The sequence below is a fragment of the Clarias gariepinus genome, chromosome 1, assembly GCF_024256425.1.
Source record: "Clarias gariepinus isolate MV-2021 ecotype Netherlands chromosome 1, CGAR_prim_01v2, whole genome shotgun sequence".
NCBI classification, from domain to species: domain Eukaryota; kingdom Metazoa; phylum Chordata; class Actinopteri; order Siluriformes; family Clariidae; genus Clarias; species Clarias gariepinus.
The window spans coordinates 37,582,350-37,600,408 of NC_071100.1; the positions used below are offsets into that span (position 1 = coordinate 37,582,350).

Below are 18,059 nucleotides of genomic sequence, written 5' to 3' on the forward strand. Positions count from 1 at the left end.
TACCTTATTTGTGTATTTTGTTGATGTAAGCCTAAGGTAACGTGATTGATTTCTGGGTCAAATTTGTATCCTTTAGCCACCGATCCTGAATATAGATTAAACTGTAAATGGGAACATTACTCAGTTATTATCATTATAAATTATTGTCCTTTAAATGATTTCAGATTTCAGGTCTTTTGATATTCTTTAGTGTAAGAGTTAGATTTTTCTAATATTTAATTAGTGATTAAGCTAATTAAAAACTAATACTTTTTTCATACCCATCCCAACCTAGGGTGCCAATAATACTAGGAGCAGAAGAGAAACAGTTTAATATATAATTATGCGACAGATTTGGTTAGAGCTTGGAAAATATAAATTAATAAAAGCCCTACAATTTGTTCACAGCAGGCCACCGAGTGCATGGTATAATTTCCGCTCGGCTCCGTTGAAGCGTGGACTCAATAAGAGCTGCATTGTGGGAGGGGAGAGCTGCTGATCTAGCCTTACACTGTGGGTTGGGAGGGGAGACTGGGTTCCACATGCACCACAGCTTGTTGATCGTTTCTGAGACAGACTGTCTGGCTTTTCCCGCGGCTGACCCATTTTTACGAGCGGAAAGACTCAATATCCCATTCATCCACCCTGTGCGGAAAAAGAAAGCGAGATAGCGGTGGATGGCGTCAACTAACTGACTTATTGTTAATCTATAAAGATCCAAGGTGACCTTTAACACAGAGTGAATGCATGTTCATTGGTTGTGTACAGACTCTAATGCTTTTTTTTTTTTTCCTAACGGAAATATACTGCATCTATGAACGACAGCCTTCAAAAGCCTCTTGCTGTTGATCTGACGAGTAGAAAAGCCGGATTCGTGCGATGCTGATCTGATTACAGTCAGTGAGAACGGTGAAGGATTTAGATTGAGAGAGTGAAGGACAGAAGAACCTTTGAGAGAAGATTTAGTAAATAAAGGCACAGAAACACAGATATCCAGCTGAGTGCAAAAAAGTCGTAGGTGCATGTAAAGCAGGGAACTCATTTTTATGATTTTTATATTTAAAAAAATAAAAATTTACCATAAAGAGCAGGAAGCAGCATTAAATTAGTTCATAACAATTTGGCATGAGAACACTTTTTAAAAATGTATCAGTAGTTTCAAATACACAGTGTTTTATTGGAAAAGTGGATTTTCTTGAGCATCTGCTTCTTGGGAATTTTCTTGTTGCACTAGCCTGTCAGACATCCCACATCGCCTGAAACATCCAGCAGCCATATTGATAGCGCCCACAAATTATATACAATATCCCAGAAATCAACCCTGCCCACTAAGAAAAGACAAATCGCTACGCACATGCTCTCACGCACACTCACTCTGAAAAGAATCTATTATTATCAGATCTGTGCTATAATATGTTTATCCGCCTTTAGCTTTGATTACTGCTGTGCGCAAGGTGGTGAATGATTTCTCATGCTCATTGTTCTGGAATAGGTCAATCTGTACTCATGTACTGTATGTGACATGTAGGTCAAAGGGACAGACAGACAGTCACATTAGCATTTTCCGGTTAGACAAATGGGTTTGAAGAGAAACAGGCTCCTTGTATGTTTTTTCATCTGGACGTGGGCTATAAGAAGTGGTACCATGTAAGGAATGAGGAGGTCTAATGAGACCGTTGTCTTATGGTAAAGTTGAAACCTTACAATGCTTCCTAACAAACTGATTTGATTAAGTGATTTTCTGATTAGTCTGACTAACAATTGTTTGTTCTTATGGCCACACAGATGTTTAGGCTCAGTCCGGTGAGTTCACATGTGATGTGAGCTGTGATTTCTCCTGCCAGTTTTTGTGTTTGTTATTTCTAGTCAAGTTATTTCCCCACATTACTTCTAAAGTTGAGGGTTTACTATATTTTCAGCTTTAAATAGTATGTTGAACAGTTTTTAACCCAGTTCCAAGAATTTCAACAATATATATATATTTTTTTTGTTGCTTAATGCAGGCCAATAATTTGACCGTTTGAAATGCACTTTTTTTTGGCAGGGCAGTATGTTGTTGATAATAATGATGATAATAAATATAATAGCACAAAATTAGTATAAAAAAAAACAGGATGCCTAAGACGTTCCCAGGACTGCACAGTACTGTACACAGTCCCCTCTAAAACTATTGGAACAGCAAGGATAAATCTTTTGCTTTTGCCATAACCTGAAGACATACAGGTTTGAGGACAAAATAAAATAAAATATGATAGATTACCATTTAAGCTTACATCCTATTAACAATCTAGATTTGATGAGCCAGAACATTTTGCTTTTGTTTAAACATTTTGCATTCATCAAGATATTGGATCATGTGTATGATAGATGTTTCTTGAGGCCCAAGTATGGCCTGATATGGCCTGTTAGACCAAAAGGTTTTGCCTGTGAAGATTGCATTAGTTGTTAAAACGGATAAATCAACATAATCAGAGAGTCATCAGGTTTTCTCCCTATCCAAATCATTCAAGCTCTTTGGTCGAGCATGGTGGAGTGGCTCATGAACGTAACAGCCAAATGAATTCAGAAGTCTATAAAAATTTTCTGCCTGATAAATCGCAGGGAAATGCATTAATCTAATTGGGTGGAACGTCATCATACAGCAAGGCAATGACCTACAGTAAAACAGATGACACATCATTGTTTGATTGGCTTTTGGTAAAGCCAATCAAACAATCTTAACTCAATTGGGACACCCAAAGGATATGCAACCAAAAAACAAATATTAAATATTAACTTCAAGTCAATTTAAGAATTTGTTGGTTTGTGGCATGTAGTTTTACATTTCAGAAAACAGAAGCTAGATTTCTGATGTATTATTTTATGATCATCTTTTGATCTTGATTTAAATGTATTCAGTGTGAAGCAGAAGATTTGCCATTTCAATACTTTTGGAGGGGAATTCATGTTGGAAAGCACAAATACAAAAAATTAAACCAGTTATTCAGTGTTACAGTTAACGTTGGACGTTTGCATACACCTACTCATTAAAACTGTTTTATAACCACTCCACATATATTATGTTAATAAGACAACTATAGTTTTATCAAGTCAGTTAAGGCTTCTACTGTCACTGCTTTGCGACAATGACCATTGTTAAAAATTTAATTTAATGGACAGTTATGTCTGACACAAGTAATTTTTCCAACAGTTGTTTACAGAATATTTCACTTATAATTTTTTTTGTCACAATTTCAGTGGGTCAGAAGAGTGTATATACTCAGTTGACTGTTTCTTTTTAAAAAAAACTTGGAAAATTCTGGAAAATCATGTCATGAATTTAGAAGCTTCTGACAGGCTAATTGACATCATCTGAGTCAACTGGCAGCGTATGTTTGGATGTATTTTAAGGCCTGCCTTCAAACTCAGTGGACCTTTGTTTGACATCATTGGAAAATCAAAAGAAATCAGTCAAGACCTGAAAGAAAATTGTGGACTTCCTTGAGTCTGGTTCATCCTTGGGAACAATTTCCTAATGTCTGAAGATGCAATCCTATGCAAGTACAAACACCATGGGACCACACAGCCATCATACAGTTTAGGAAGGAGATGCATGCTTCGGTACGAAAGGTACACATCAATCTCAAAGCATTTATAAGGTCAGGCATTGATGTTGGACGAAAAGGCTTGGCTCGCAATCTCCGATCCACTGCATCCCAAAGATGCGTGATGAGGTTAAGGGCTCTGTGCAAGCCATCCACAGTAAAACGAGACCGGTATTGACAGAACCTGGTATCCTGCTTAGTTTTCGTGTAAACAAAAATGTAACTGTGTAGAAACATAATGACCATTGTTATGTCTGGAGGAAAAAGGGGAAGGCTTGCGAGCCAAAAAACATCATCCCAACTATGAAGCACGGTGATGGCAGCATCATGTTATGCGGTGCTTTGCTAGATAGGATAGATTGTTGCACTTGAAAAAGAAGGATTATGTGAATATTTTAAAGCAGCATCCCATGACGTCAGCCAGGAAATTAAAGCTTGGTCTCAAATAGGTTTTCCAAATGGACAACGACATAAGCAGACATCCAAAGTTGTGGCATAATGGCTTAAGGACAATAAAGTTGTGGTTTGGAGTGGCCCTGACCTCAGTCTGATAAAACATTTATGGACAGAGCTTAAATAGAGTGTGCAAGGAGGCCTATAAATCAGTTACACTAGGTTCTGTCAGGGGGCATGGGCTAAAATTCCATTAAATTTCTTGTAAGAACCGTTTGACCCTGGTTAAGCAATTTGAAGACAATATTACCAAATACTAACAAAGTGTATGTAAACTTCTGACCCACTGGGAATGTGATGAAACAAATAAAAGCTGAATTAAATATTTCAAATGATTATTCTGATGTTTCACCTTATTAAAATACAGTAGTGATCCTAACTGACCTAGAACAAGAAATGTTTTCTAGATGTAATGTCAAGAATTATGGAAAAACTGGTTTGAATGTAGTTGCTTAAGGTGTATGTCATCTTCTGGTGTAAGCTGTGTCACTATTAATTGTCAGACTTTAACTTTAACATTAACATAAACTAAATTTCTGTCAAGATTAACTATTTTTCTCTTTTGTGATGTAACTTGAGCAAGTTCAGTGTAACAACTTATTTATGCTTATTTAGCTTGAGATACGTAATAAATGCTGTGTTTCTGTCTTGATATTATCTGGTTATTTATTATTAGTGATTAGCAATATCAGATATTAATAGTTAATAACCACGTAGTAATCAAACACATCTGTAAAGGCAATATGTTTTCTTGTCGGTGTATTTCTTTATGCATCTTTTCGGTCTTAATTGTGCTACCTTGGGCTGATTGCCACTATTCTGACAGATTTATGACATGCATAGTTATCAATAGCAACTTCTTTAACACAAAGTCCTACTCGAACTGTGAGAGCATACCATCACAGAAGCCGCCTAAATCCTTTTGTTTTTGTGCCACAGTTAAGCAAAGTTTATTTTTAGTATAGTAATAATTTTGGTGAAGAAAACTAGGCTGGTTAGTTTGCTGATATTAGATAGGACTGATGAAAGGGTTGTTATGGTTACAGTACATAAGCCCATAAGGGTTGTTATGGTTACATTGACTGTTCCATTTTTAGTAACAAAGTCTCGGTGGCTAGCACCTTGTCTGTTAGAAAAATGACCTATTGTGGAAAAAAACCCTTAATGCTTTAGTTAACTGCAGAGTTTGGTTGCCATGTCTAACTCATTATTATGCATTTCAATTCAATTTTATTTGTATAGCGCTTTTAACAATTGTCATTGTCATCCTAAATCAGCTTTACACAATCAAAAGTTTGTATTGAATGTAAGTGTGCATGAATCAAGATGAGATCGTTGAGATCATAAGATGTGCATGAATCAAGATCGTTCCCTGGTGAGCAAGCCGAGGGCGACAGTGGCAAGGAAAAAACTCCCTGAGATGGTAATAGGAAGAAACCTTGAGAGGAACCAGACTCAACAGGGAACCCATCCTTATTTGGGTAAAACAGAAAGCAGGAATTGATCTGCATTTATACAGTGTGTTGGGTAGCAGGAGGTTCAGCTATAACAGTTGATGTTAATTGATGTAAATATGGAGTCCAGGTAGTTATTGGAGACAATTGAGTCTTAAACTATCAAGCAACCGCAGTCAAGTCAAGTTCTCAGAGAAACAGCTGCCAACACCAGTCGAGGCCAGAACCGTCTTCTTGGTAGAGAGAAACCATCCCCTGACACCAGACGCATCCCAAAGAGACACATGGGGCATCCATGTGACGAGAACTCTAACCAGAAGCGGGGCCCCAGGATGGGTCAGACAGGTCCGGAGGGCAGAGGGAGTCTGGATCACTGGCAGCTCAGGAACGACATGTGTAGCTCGAAAGAGAGAGGGAAGAGAGAAAGGGGGAGAGAGAACGGAAGAGGAGATATTAGTACTGTGCTTATGCACTCACCACATAATGGCTAAAAATCCAATTTATGCCTTCAAACTAAATCATTCATCATATATCCAGCACTACCCATAATGCTTAATCATGGCCAGCAACTGGGCAGAATGGACTTACAGTATGAAGCGCTGGTTTTGATCCACTGAGAAGCATAGGCGTACCTAGCTGTGGGTTAAGGTGCAGATGCTGAGCATTTCTTTAGTATTAACCTAAAGTGAAGTCCCTTTTAATAACAAGATCCATAAACCTACTAATGTTTTAGTTTAATATAATTAGCAACTACTTATTATATATATACACTAATTTAAAAGAAAACAACAGAAGTTGCTATGGTACAGTACATTTATCTTGAATTCCATCCAGGAATTACTATATTCTAGCAAGGGACGGTGGAGGCCAATAGTGACCATTGTATTTATTTCCAAATTTTCGACCATGGTGGGAACATTCACACACGCCTGATCTGCACATCTTTGGATTGTGGGAGGAAACCGGAGAACCCAGAGGTGAAGTACCATAGGGAGAACAAGCAAACTCCATGCAAGACCCGAGGCGAGAATCGAACCCAGACTCTAGAGATGCAAGGCAACAATGCTAATCACTAAGCCACCGTGCCGCCTCGTCTTGAATTATTTAACATTTATGTGTCCCAGTCTATAAAAACCCAGCTGTGTGCTTAACTGTTTTCTATATAAAATCATTCTCCATATATTGTAGCATCTAGATTTTAGTGCTGTAAAATATATTGAGATCTAAATCTAGATATCCTGCTTAACAGCACTAAAATCTAGATTGGTCATAGATTATGCTGCTTCCTCGGTTATCATCTTATTATCATTAAAGGAGGGTGGCAGCCTGCTGCTTCGGTTTAGCTCTTAATGTATCTTCTTATTGAAAAGGTCTGAAAAATCAAGGAATTAGTCTAGCTCATGTACAGACCTCTGCAGGATGGATGGGGCATTGCAGCTTGGGTTCTACATCCCCACCCCCTCATCCTTCCAGTCAATGGGTGAGAGAGAGACGGAGGGGCACCGGCAGGGGGTACTGAGACATACGATACTTACAAACTACGATAGTTTATCCACAGTCAGCCCTTTGGTAGGAGCCGGTGTCCAGATAGTTTCAGGGTATCAGCTGATTGTATAAATTGGACAGCTTAGCAGGAAAAAAAAAATTATCTACAAGGAATTTAAATGTGGCACTTTCCAGTAACACAAGGAATTACGGGTGACGTTATGTTCAAATATATGATAAATATTTAATACTATACTATATGTCAGATAGTATAGTTTATCGTTTATGTGGTTCTGTATGGGAGATACCATAACAAGTTTAATATAACCTTATTAGAAAAAGGAAATGCATGAAAATAGGAATTATTAAAAGAAACTTAAATATTGTTATATGAACAACTAACACTATGGTGGTAATCAATGAATACATCAGTACTGTAAAATATATGTATACATATTACAAGTGTAAACATAAATGACATTTTTTAAGATGATAAATTATCTTCCATTTTATATATACATGTGAATTAGATATTTCAGTTTTGTTTTTTGTTTCGTTTTTTTTGGTTGTTTTTTTACTTCGTAATTTTGGAGTATTGTGTGTAGAAAAATGTAAATAGTAAGTGTAAAACAAACAAAAAAAATCCATCAGCATTGTATGTGTATACTGTTACTATATATAATAGATGTACACTATACAGTGGGGCAAAAAAGTATTCAGTCAGCCACCCATTGTGCAAGTTTTCCCACTTAAAAAGATAGGAGTGGCCTGTAATAAGTTTTTTTAAAAATCTAGAAAATCACATTGTAGAATTTTTAATGAATTAATTGGTAAATTCCTTGGTAAAATAAGTATTTGGTCGCCTACAAACAAGCAAGATTTGTGGCTCTCACAGACCTGTAACTACTTCCTTAAGAGGCTCCTCTGTCCTCCACTGTATTAATGGCATCTGTTATCAGTATTAAGACACCTGTCCACAACCTTTAACAGTCACACTCCAAACTCCACTATGGCCAAGACCAAAGAGCTGTCAAAGGTCACCAGAAACAAAATTGTAGGCCTGCACCAGGCTGGGAAGACCAAGCTTGGTGTGAAGGAATCAATTATTAGAACACTGATAATCTCCCTCAATCTGGGGCTCCACACAAGATCTCACCCCATGGGGTCAAAAAGATCGCAAGAACTGTGAGCAAAAATCCCAGAACCACACGGGGGGACCAGCACGACTGATCCTTGTAAAGGAAAGAATGAATTGGGCCATGTATCGTGAGATTTTGAGTGAAAAAAAAAAGGTGAGAAAGGGATTATTACGTACATCACATGTGAAGGGCCTTGGGTATAAGAAGATTTCCAAAAGATTTAACATTTCAAGATACACCTTCAGGACCATTATAAGGTAATTTAAAACTTATGGAACAGCTGCAAACCTGCCTGGCCATGGAAGCTCACAATTTCATCAAGGGCCCTTAGCAACTTAGTCAGGACACCTAGGAAAAAACCCCATGTGACTGCAAGACAGCTACAGGATGACATGATGAAGGCTGGTACAAGTGCTTTAGTGGCGACTATAAGACATGCACTGAATAATCAAGAGTGGAGTGCATCTTGGAGTCTGGCCATGAAGTCCTTCATGGCCAGACTCCAAGACGCACTCCACTCTTGACCTCAAGGAACATCAGGAGTTGACTAGAATATGCCAAAAGGAATTTGGATAAAACTACAGAGTTCTGGGAGACAGTTCTATGGACTGATGAAACCAAACTGGAACTTTTTGGACATATGGACCAGCGGTATGTCTGGAGTGCAAAAGGTCAGGCTTATGACCAGAAGTATACCATCCCCACGGTCAAGCACGGAGGTGGGTCAATAATGATGTGGGGCTGTTTTTCTGCGGCAGGAACTGGCAATCTTGATTGTGTACCTGGCATCATGGAATCCCAGAAATACCAGGTCATTTTGAAGAAGAACGTGATGCCTTCTGTTGACAAATTAAACCTTGGTGATCATTGGATCTACCAGCAAGACAATGATCCCAATGAATGACAATAAAAATCAACCAAAGCTTGGTTGGGGAAAAGATGCTGGAGTGTCCTGGAGTGGCAAAAATTCCAATCGAGAGGTGCAAGAAGCTTGTCAGCACTTATCGAAAACGCTTGTTAGAAGTTATAAAAAACTAAAAGGCGCTCCACAAGGTACTGAAGCTGGGGGTTGAATAATAATGCACATGCTCATGTGTTACAAGATTTAAAATTTTCATTTGAACTTAAAAGTTAATTCAACTTCTGTTGTCAAAATAAGTTAAATATGTATCAATAAATATTGTTTGTTATTTCACAAGTTTTTTTTTTCATTTATTTTCATTATCTTTCATCAACATCACTAAATTTGTATATTGAGGCGAGGGGGTTGAATATTTCTAATTGCAAGTGTGTGTATATATATATATATATATATAATGTTTTTATATTTCCTTACATTAATTTTTCGCACAGTACTCTTTCTCTCTCTTTCATATAAGGGTCGTCACAACAGACAAGCAATCAAAAAATATATATATAGTCTTTTTTACAGCATTTTTTTTTACACCTGCCTAAAACTTTTGGACACACCTTCTAATTCCATGGTCTTCCCTGACTTTTATTTCTTTTTACTGTACATTGTAAAAAAATGTACAGTAGAACATTGTAAAAGTACAGTAGAGCAATCTAAAAACTTGCAACTCTAAATTCCACACTATGCAGCTTATCATAATTTACTGGTTTTACAAAAAGTAACTAGATCAGATCGTGGATCATGCACCTGTGTCATTAGATTCATCCTGATTTTTTCCATTTTTTTTTCAACAGATGGAGCTGTTGAGTCAAATCTCTCGCTTACTGGGCAGGTTACTAATTTCCCCAGCAACCCGACCCAATTTCAATTCTAATCTGAATTTCTGATGTAATATAATGTCTACTGGGCATGCCCATTCATATTCAATTAAATCATTAGGATTCATATTTAATAACTGTGTGATATAGTCTCATCCTAAAGCATTTTTGAAACCCACCAAGCACAGGGAGAAAATGCAAACTCCATGCACACAGGATCGAGGCAGAAATCAAACCCGGACCCAGAGGGTGCAAGGCCACAGTGCTGCTTTGCAGTATAACTGATATTATTAATTGATACACTAGTTAGTCATCTTTTTTTACTTATTCATCCAGCTGCAAATTTTGCAACTCTGTTTAACACATGACTTTCCTGCTTTTGATTTCACAGCATTGACAGAAATATGTTTCTCTAACAACTGTATGGGACCATTATTATTAAAAAAAAAATAATAATAATAATAATAACTATAAATTACAATTAAAATATAAAATTTTATAAATATCCCAATTCATTTTAAATATCCCAATAATATCCCTATAATTTTTTTTTCCAGATTTTTATGATATCATGATTTGTGAAATCCTGATTCTAAAAATCACGATTTTATAAATATTGTGATTCTACTCATCCCTCATAAATATTATTTCTAAACAAACTAAGAAAAGAATTCACTGCTACCACATGGGATGAAAATGTCTAATTAGTTCAGAGTGTTCCTCCTGTACGATTATAAAGAAACAGTGACATTTGCCTGATTTTTGACTAATTCATACCTAGGGTGTTTTGATATTTATATAAGCGTGTGTAATGAGTGGGTTTGGAGAAAAAGGCAGACCGGAGGCTTTTAACATGCACGATTTTTAATAATGTAACACCATAAAAATGTGTTTTTGATGTACCGCTCGGAAGTTTCTGTGCTCAGTACAGAATCGTTCGTATCTGAGGCTGAACGGCCAATCAAACTGAAAGACTTACAATCCTGGTCACTACCTGATTGACCATCTCTATTATAAATGTAAAAACCCATTTTGTAGTCAGTGTGGGGATAAATGAATCTCCAAACAAAAGAATTCTGAAATTTTCCCCAGTCAGCAAATGTACACTATATGATCATTTTCCCAAGTCTAGTTAGAATCATAGCAGGGTGAATAATTATTGAGAATGAAGGACCAATTGAACTGTTGTAGTCTGCATTGCGGATGGATTTTAGGATGGTGGCACCGGTTTATTAGCTTCTTACCTCCTCAGGTCTCTGTGTGTGTGGGAGTTTTAATGTTCTCCCTGTGCTTGGTGGGTTTCCTCCAGGTACTCTGGTTTTCCCCTACAGTCTATGAGTGTAGGCGGACTGCCATTTTCAATTGCCCATGGAGTGTGAACGTGCCTGTATCCTGTGATGGGCTTCCATCTCCAGTTTGTGCTTTGCTTCACAGTACGTCTCTGTGATAGGCTCCAATCTCTGCACTGGATAAGCGTTACTGAAAAAAGGCATAGTAATAGTAGTACTATTACACGTTGCGGTAAATTGTATTCTCATGCGATTACAAAGCATGTTAACACTCACGTCTAACCCGAGAGTCAGATTTCTCTGCACCAGCAATCAAATATTCAAATGCCCTCATGAATATTTCATCATGGTCAAAGAGGTGTGAAGGGTGCGATAAGATGTTGTCACTTTGTAGTTAATGACCTCCGGGCTGTGAAAACCTGTCTGGAGCTGTTTTGGATTTACACAACCTGTAGTAATAGTGCAAAAGTGTAAATTATAAGCGTATTTCTGAAATGTAAACTGAGATAGAAATGACTGAACACATAATAGCGTTTAATGTTAAGACATGGCTTCGGCTCTCACTAGCAGTAGTTCATTTGATAGATTTACATTAATGCACTTTATTGTTTCTATAGTAACAGCTCATTCACAGGGACTAGTATGGCAGACTCTCCACATGGTTTCGAGCTGCAAAGTGGGAACAAGCATGTACACCTCCATGTTCCTCTTTTGTGAGCAGCATAGTGAGTCTAGCACTAACATTAGCCATGTGATGGGTTTGATGGCTTTTACAAATACACTTGACAATACTGTCCTTGCAAGAACTATTTCAGAACAGCTGAGCTTCATGTCTTAAAATACTTTGCTTAGTGTTGATGGAAACAAGCATGTTGGTTATGGTATTTGTCTTTTCTAAAAGTGAATTGAAATTAATTCTGTGCGGATAATTTTTGACTCACCCCTGATAACTAGAAATATCAGGCACAGGATTCACCAATGTTCAATTTAATTCAATTCAATTTTATTTTATTTTTATAGCGCTTCTAGCAATTTTCATTGTCGCAAAGCAGCTTTACACAATCAAAAGAATCATTTAAGTTTGTATGAAATGTGAATTTGTATGAATTAAAATGGTCAGTTCAATATGCTATCATCACAATATCTGCGTCCTGATTCAATTTGTATTGCGATTCAGTAATTGTCACAATTTTATAAATATTTTTGTTAGATTTTGTTACAAATTTAGCAAATAATCCGCTTTAACCATACAGATGCAGTGCTATCTGCCCATGTGTGAATAGCTTAGAGCACCACCTGCAGGAGCATAGAGGAATGACAACATTTTACCTCTTTGTATGCAAGCATATATAAATGAATTTAAAAATTTTTTTTTTTTTTGCAATTGCCAATTTTTTTTAATGAAATGAATTTCCACACAAAAGTATTGTGATACACATCTGGATCAATTTTCCCTCTTCTCTAATAAACAAAATGGTATTTATTAATAGATTATCATAAAAACTCTTTAGATTGTCGACAAATTATTGTGGTATAAGAGGAATAAAATGCTTTCAGACTTACACTTGGTGCCTGAATTTAAAAAGGTAAAGGATTTCATAAGCCATAACCATCTTGAATTCTGGTGCTCCCCCTTTAAACGCGCTTATTTAATTGAGCAGCCTGTGAATGAGTCAAATAATGAACTGAATGAACTACATGGTTCAGTGTAGCTGTGTGTTCAGTGTGTTTGTGTGTGTGTGCAATAAGAAGCTGAATAACAGTAAAGAATACCACGGCAACGTTCCCTTATCATAGCTGATGGAATGCAACAGCTGCTGGAGTCTATGATAGCGTGCGCATGTGAGAGAGACACAGTGTGTGTGTGTGTGTGTGTGTGTTGGGGGGTTGGCAGGAGTGGGAGGTGTTTAGGACGGGCATGGTGGGCCAACAGGAACCCCCCTAAGAGACCCCCCAACTCTCAACCCCCCGTGTTCCTTATGAGCCGGGCCAGTAAAAGACAACTCAACCAAACACGAGTGTGTGTGTGTGTGTCTGTGTATGAGAGAGCGCATGTTCCAACTTAACAGATGAGGAGAGCCTGAGAGGAGCAGGAGTTAAGGAGAGGAGGGCAGAAAGCGAAGGAAGTGAGGAGCAGGAGAAGAGGAGGAGGGGGGGAGGAGGAGGAGGAGGAGGGAGGGAGGGAGGGGGGCGAGGAGGTGAACGGAGGGTGAAGAGGAAGAGAGCTGAGGGAAAGAGGGAAAGACAAAAGAAATAGGAGGAGAGTCGGAGGAGAGGCAGAGCGAGGGAGCAGAGAGTGGAGCTATAGGGAAATGGCTTCGGAGGAGACGGCTGGCGGGGCACGCAAAGCCACCAAGAGCAAACTGTTCGAGTTCCTCGTCCATGGAGTGGTGAGTACGCTCTGTCTGTCTGTGTGTGTGTGTGTGTGTGTGTGAGAATGCAGAGACAGCCGTTTATGTGTGTAATAGCTGGGATAGCCATTCATGTGAAGGTTATTTCCAGGCTCCCAGTTACACACCGCTCATTCTTTTTAAAGCACAGAGAAAGGGAAGTCAGGGAAAATGAGCGAGGCAGGCATGCATTTGTGTACAGAAATGTAAGAGGGAGCCGTGAAAAAAAAGGGGGGGAAAGGCAAGAGCTAGCGTTTAGTCAATAAAGGACGGATGCAGAGCCTGGAATGACCAGTGTTTCCATTGAGAACAACGCTTTCCTTCAGCCTATGTGGGGGCTTGACCTTATTTTAACTCCTCTGACCACATGAACGACTGCATGAATAAGATTTACGGCATCGCCATGGATGGATTTTGGCATTTCAAGCACTAGTAAATAGACACGTTTCAAGGTTTTTCTGTTCTGCACTGGCTTGGAACTTCATTAGGTTCTCATTTCGCTTGAATGAAATATAAGGTCTCGTTTTAGAGTCACTCTCTGGGCCTTTGTTCATATACAGTACATACAGCTTATCTGGCCATTTGTTTATTTATGATAGATAGCTCATGCTTTGTCTAGTCAAGAACACAAAAATGGGTGAATTGATTCAACTCAGACCTTATTAAGAAACTAATGCTTAGATTCTGCATCTGACCTAATGAGTCTAAACATATTATTCATACCGATGTTAGGTTTCACTTGAATTTTTGCATATTATCAAAGCAGGTTCTATTTTCATTCATGCTTTAGAGGAACTGTAATATTTTCAGCCGGTTTTAGATTCAGACCATATCAGCGTTTTTTTTTTTTTTTCTCTCTCTCCCTCCAACAGAAACATGAACAGTGCTCATTTGTCCTTTTTTGGTTGGATTTTAGATGCTTTTAGTGATTACATTTTAGTATGTGGTGAGTTCGGAGTGCTGTCCGTTGCCAGAAATGTTGTGGTTTCACTGTTTAAGGCTTTTGTAGAAGCGCAAATAACTCTCCAAAAGCTGCTCTGTTGAGTTTCAGTGCTATTTAATCAGCCATTACTTTTTTTTTTTTTTTTTTGCAAGGCAATATACTAATAGAGTAATCTTTCCCTGGCCCTGTACGTATAATAAAGCCAGTGAGGAGGGAGGCAGACTAAAAGCCGTGTTTAGGTGATGAATGATGGAAACAGTTGCATTCGTCTCCGCAGACTAATTAACCTTGACGAGGCTCTCATTCTTCCCGGCCAAATGTTTCCGCTCATCTCGTCACCTCTCCTCCACTCGCGCTCACTATCCACCTTATACGTCTCAAACACTCTCACCTTTATCTCCGCTTTCTACTAATCGTCATCCATACGTACCGGATCTCACCAGCACTTTTACACGTTTCCCAAGATCTGTAATCACACCACCACCACCACATTCAAGCCTTCTCTTTTCATACTGTCGAAGTCTAAGCAAATTCCGTCGGAGAGCTATTGTTATCTGCACTTTGGATGGAAATGTTTGGAGTTTGAAGAATGTGGAGGTTTAGCCTTGTTTCCAAGGTGAGGAACAGAGTGTGCGTGTCAAGGTTCGAAGTGAAGTGGCGATTCGAATAGAATATAGCGTGAATAGAAAAGAGCTGCTTGTCTGGTCCTGGAAAAAAAAAAAAAGTCGTTGGTGGCATTTTGTGAAGAAGAAAAAAAAAATTCTCATTCATTGCATATCATCTCATTGTTTAGTAACGATGTGGGTTCAATTTTAAAATAAATAAATAAATAAAACGCAGTCTGATCATAGATCATTGCTTGTTTTTCGGGTCTTCATGGCTGGTTTGATCTCATCCTATTTATTCTAGCAAAATACCCTCCTGTCACATCTGCTTTGTTTTGATTGCCTAGATGTTGTTGGAAGTCTTTTATCTAAAGTATTAGTCATAGTTGTTCTCTTGCTTTCCCCTTCTCAGAGTAGATACTCACAGAATCTTGGTTAATGACAGACCGGCCTTTACTGTTTAACTCTGTGGATAAATAAAGATGACCTGAGGGTCATTTCACTCTGCTGGTAGCAAGGCTTTCCCATTCATTTAGACCTAAAGCCTAACACTACAAAAGCAACGTGGCCACATGACGGGTGTAAACGAACGGCGGCAAGCATGAAGTGGAGGGAGAATACATAATTAGAATCAGTTGCATGAAGATCTGTATATTAAATGAAATGAAATTAATTCGATTGAAGAAATTGGAGCAAATGTTTTACCGTGACAGGCTGCCTAAAGAGAGCCTTAAAAACCTGAGCAGCAACCTCATTTCCCCTCTCGTCTATCCCAGCATCATTCAGCATCACCAGTGATCACCAATCACAACCCTGATCACCTGTCATCATCTGCCCCTGTTTCTCACTGGCTCATGCTTTAAGTTAGATGCTTTTGTAATGCTTGAATGATGCATAGGTTACTAGATGGTTTAACAAACCAAAAGCACTCATCTGAAACTGGTCGGGTACAGGGACTGAACTGAAAATGTCAACAAAAAAAAGGCAATAAAAAAAATCCCCAGGAAGCCTGGAGAACTGTTCCTCAAGACTTTTCGGAAGCAAAATATATAAAAAAGCAAAAGGTCGCTCAAGACTTTTTCTTTTCATCTATATACTGTAGATTCGATTTTTTTGGATAGTCGTCCTCACTCCAATATGTGTAAAGTAGGAGTGTAAAGCAGTCACACAGTCTATATTAGTGTCTGTTTAGTGTTACAAATATTAATATCTACATGTGTATTTAGATTTAAACTATGGGATTTTTGTTTGTTTGTCTGTTAAAAAAAATAATAAAACCTGACAGATACCCCAGAAACACTAGAATAAATAATTTGAAATGCCAGCATGTGCCAGCACTGTCAGAATGGCCAGTGAACTTGGCAAAAGCTCTCCAGGTCATAATTGGTCTCAAAGAGACTGTTTTTTTTTATCCTGCTTCCAGGATTTTTTGTGTGTGTGTGTTTACCTGCTTGGAACATTAGCCGATTTCCCAAAATGTAAACAAACTAGTAACCCAATGTAAACCACCTTATCCCTGACTGGATATGAACGTAAATGCACTTAAGCACAAACAGGCAAAGTAAAAACGGAATGGTCACATGTAGTCTCACCTACCAAGCAATTTCCCTTCAATTTCTTTCCATATCTGCATATTTTTAAACCAAATAATGTTTTGATATTCCTTATATAAAGGCTAGAATTCATCACCCTTATATTTAGATGTAAGGCAGCAAGCTACTCTGGACGTATCTTTTTTTCCCCTTTTCTCAATATGTGCCATTGCATCATTCAGCATGGACTAAACTGAAATTCAGCCTTGACGTTTATTCCGTTTGTGGCATTTGCACAGAAAAAAATGTAACTCACTATAAGCGATGAGCATTTTACTTGGAAAATATGTTTAAATAGCCATCAGCTCAGTTCACAGAATAATGACAAAAACAGGAACTTTAGCAGCAAGCATGACCACGCTGGGGGTTGGACGTTGTTTATCGCCTGGATTCAACTCAACTACCCTGTCAGTAAGTTCATTGATAGCACAAATGCATCATGTGCACCTCTGAGAAACTAGTAAAACAATATTTAAAATAAACCAGTTCAAGTCAGGTATTAAGTTGCATAGTTTTTTTCACTATGGCGCTACAGTGAATTGTATCAAATTTTCAATTTCTGTAAAAGTCATTGGTTAAATATATTATCCCTGTAAACCAACACACAACACTGGTCATATTTCAGCAAGTGGACATGATTCACTAACAAACATGAAATTAAAATGGAGCCAATGGAAACAGGAATCTGAAATCATGCAACCCAAATCATGCAAAATGCAACTTAAAACCTGCTTGGCTACGTATAGAGTCATTCTAGAAACGCCCGTCTTTTGCTACATTAAAGCTTGAATTCATACATTATTGGCAAGGTTTCAGTGAAGGAGGTTCTTAGGAAAGAACTAGGAAACTTTCCTTAAGCCTGTGCAGGTGGTACACATTTAGAGAAAGAGCTATAAAACAGAATTTCCTTTTCTTAAAACGTTCTAAAACAATTAAAAAATGTCAGTCCATCAGCCATCCAAATAACCTTCAGAAAACTCTTTATCTGACAGTTTTGTGTATTTAAAGCTCCTTGCAGTTAAGAGCGTTCGCATTCCGTGGTGGATCGCCTGGAACTGCATTAAAGCACAGCTCTCATTAAGAACCGAGGATTAAGGCAGATCACATTTCAGTTCCACGGAGCGTAATGACGAGAACCGATACAGCCATTTTAGTCAAACACACACAAATACATGCAGGGAAGGTCACTGCATTATTGTACATGCATGTTTTAAGTGACTGAGAGGCCTAAAGCAGAGAAACACTTTGGTACTGTGAGAAGGAAAATGTGTGTCAATGCGAAACATGAGTTCTGGCAGTAATCTATCACTATCTAATCTATCACCTCTTACGGTGTATATATTTATATACTGTATATATATATGTATAAAATTATATATATATATATATATATTTATATATGCTTAAACTTTCCT

At 38.0% G+C, this 18,059-nt stretch overlaps 1 protein-coding gene across 5 annotated transcripts in view; it reads left to right on the plus strand.

Moving 5' to 3' along the window:
• smarcd3b (SWI/SNF related, matrix associated, actin dependent regulator of chromatin, subfamily d, member 3b) overlaps window positions 1-18,059 on the plus strand; it is a 57,124-nt gene that overhangs the window by 7,946 nt on the left and 31,119 nt on the right. For 4 of the 5 annotated variants that reach the window (XM_053497548.1, XM_053497550.1, XM_053497552.1 and 1 more), the window contains exon 1: window positions 13,324-13,504. The exons of the other annotated variant lie outside the window; for it this stretch is intronic. In XM_053497548.1, coding sequence (XP_053353523.1) covers window positions 13,427-13,504 — 78 coding nt within the window. In that variant the 5' untranslated portion in view covers window positions 13,324-13,426. Of the gene's footprint in view, window positions 1-13,323; window positions 13,505-18,059 lie in introns of those variants that run through there. 5 annotated transcript variants of the gene reach the window in all.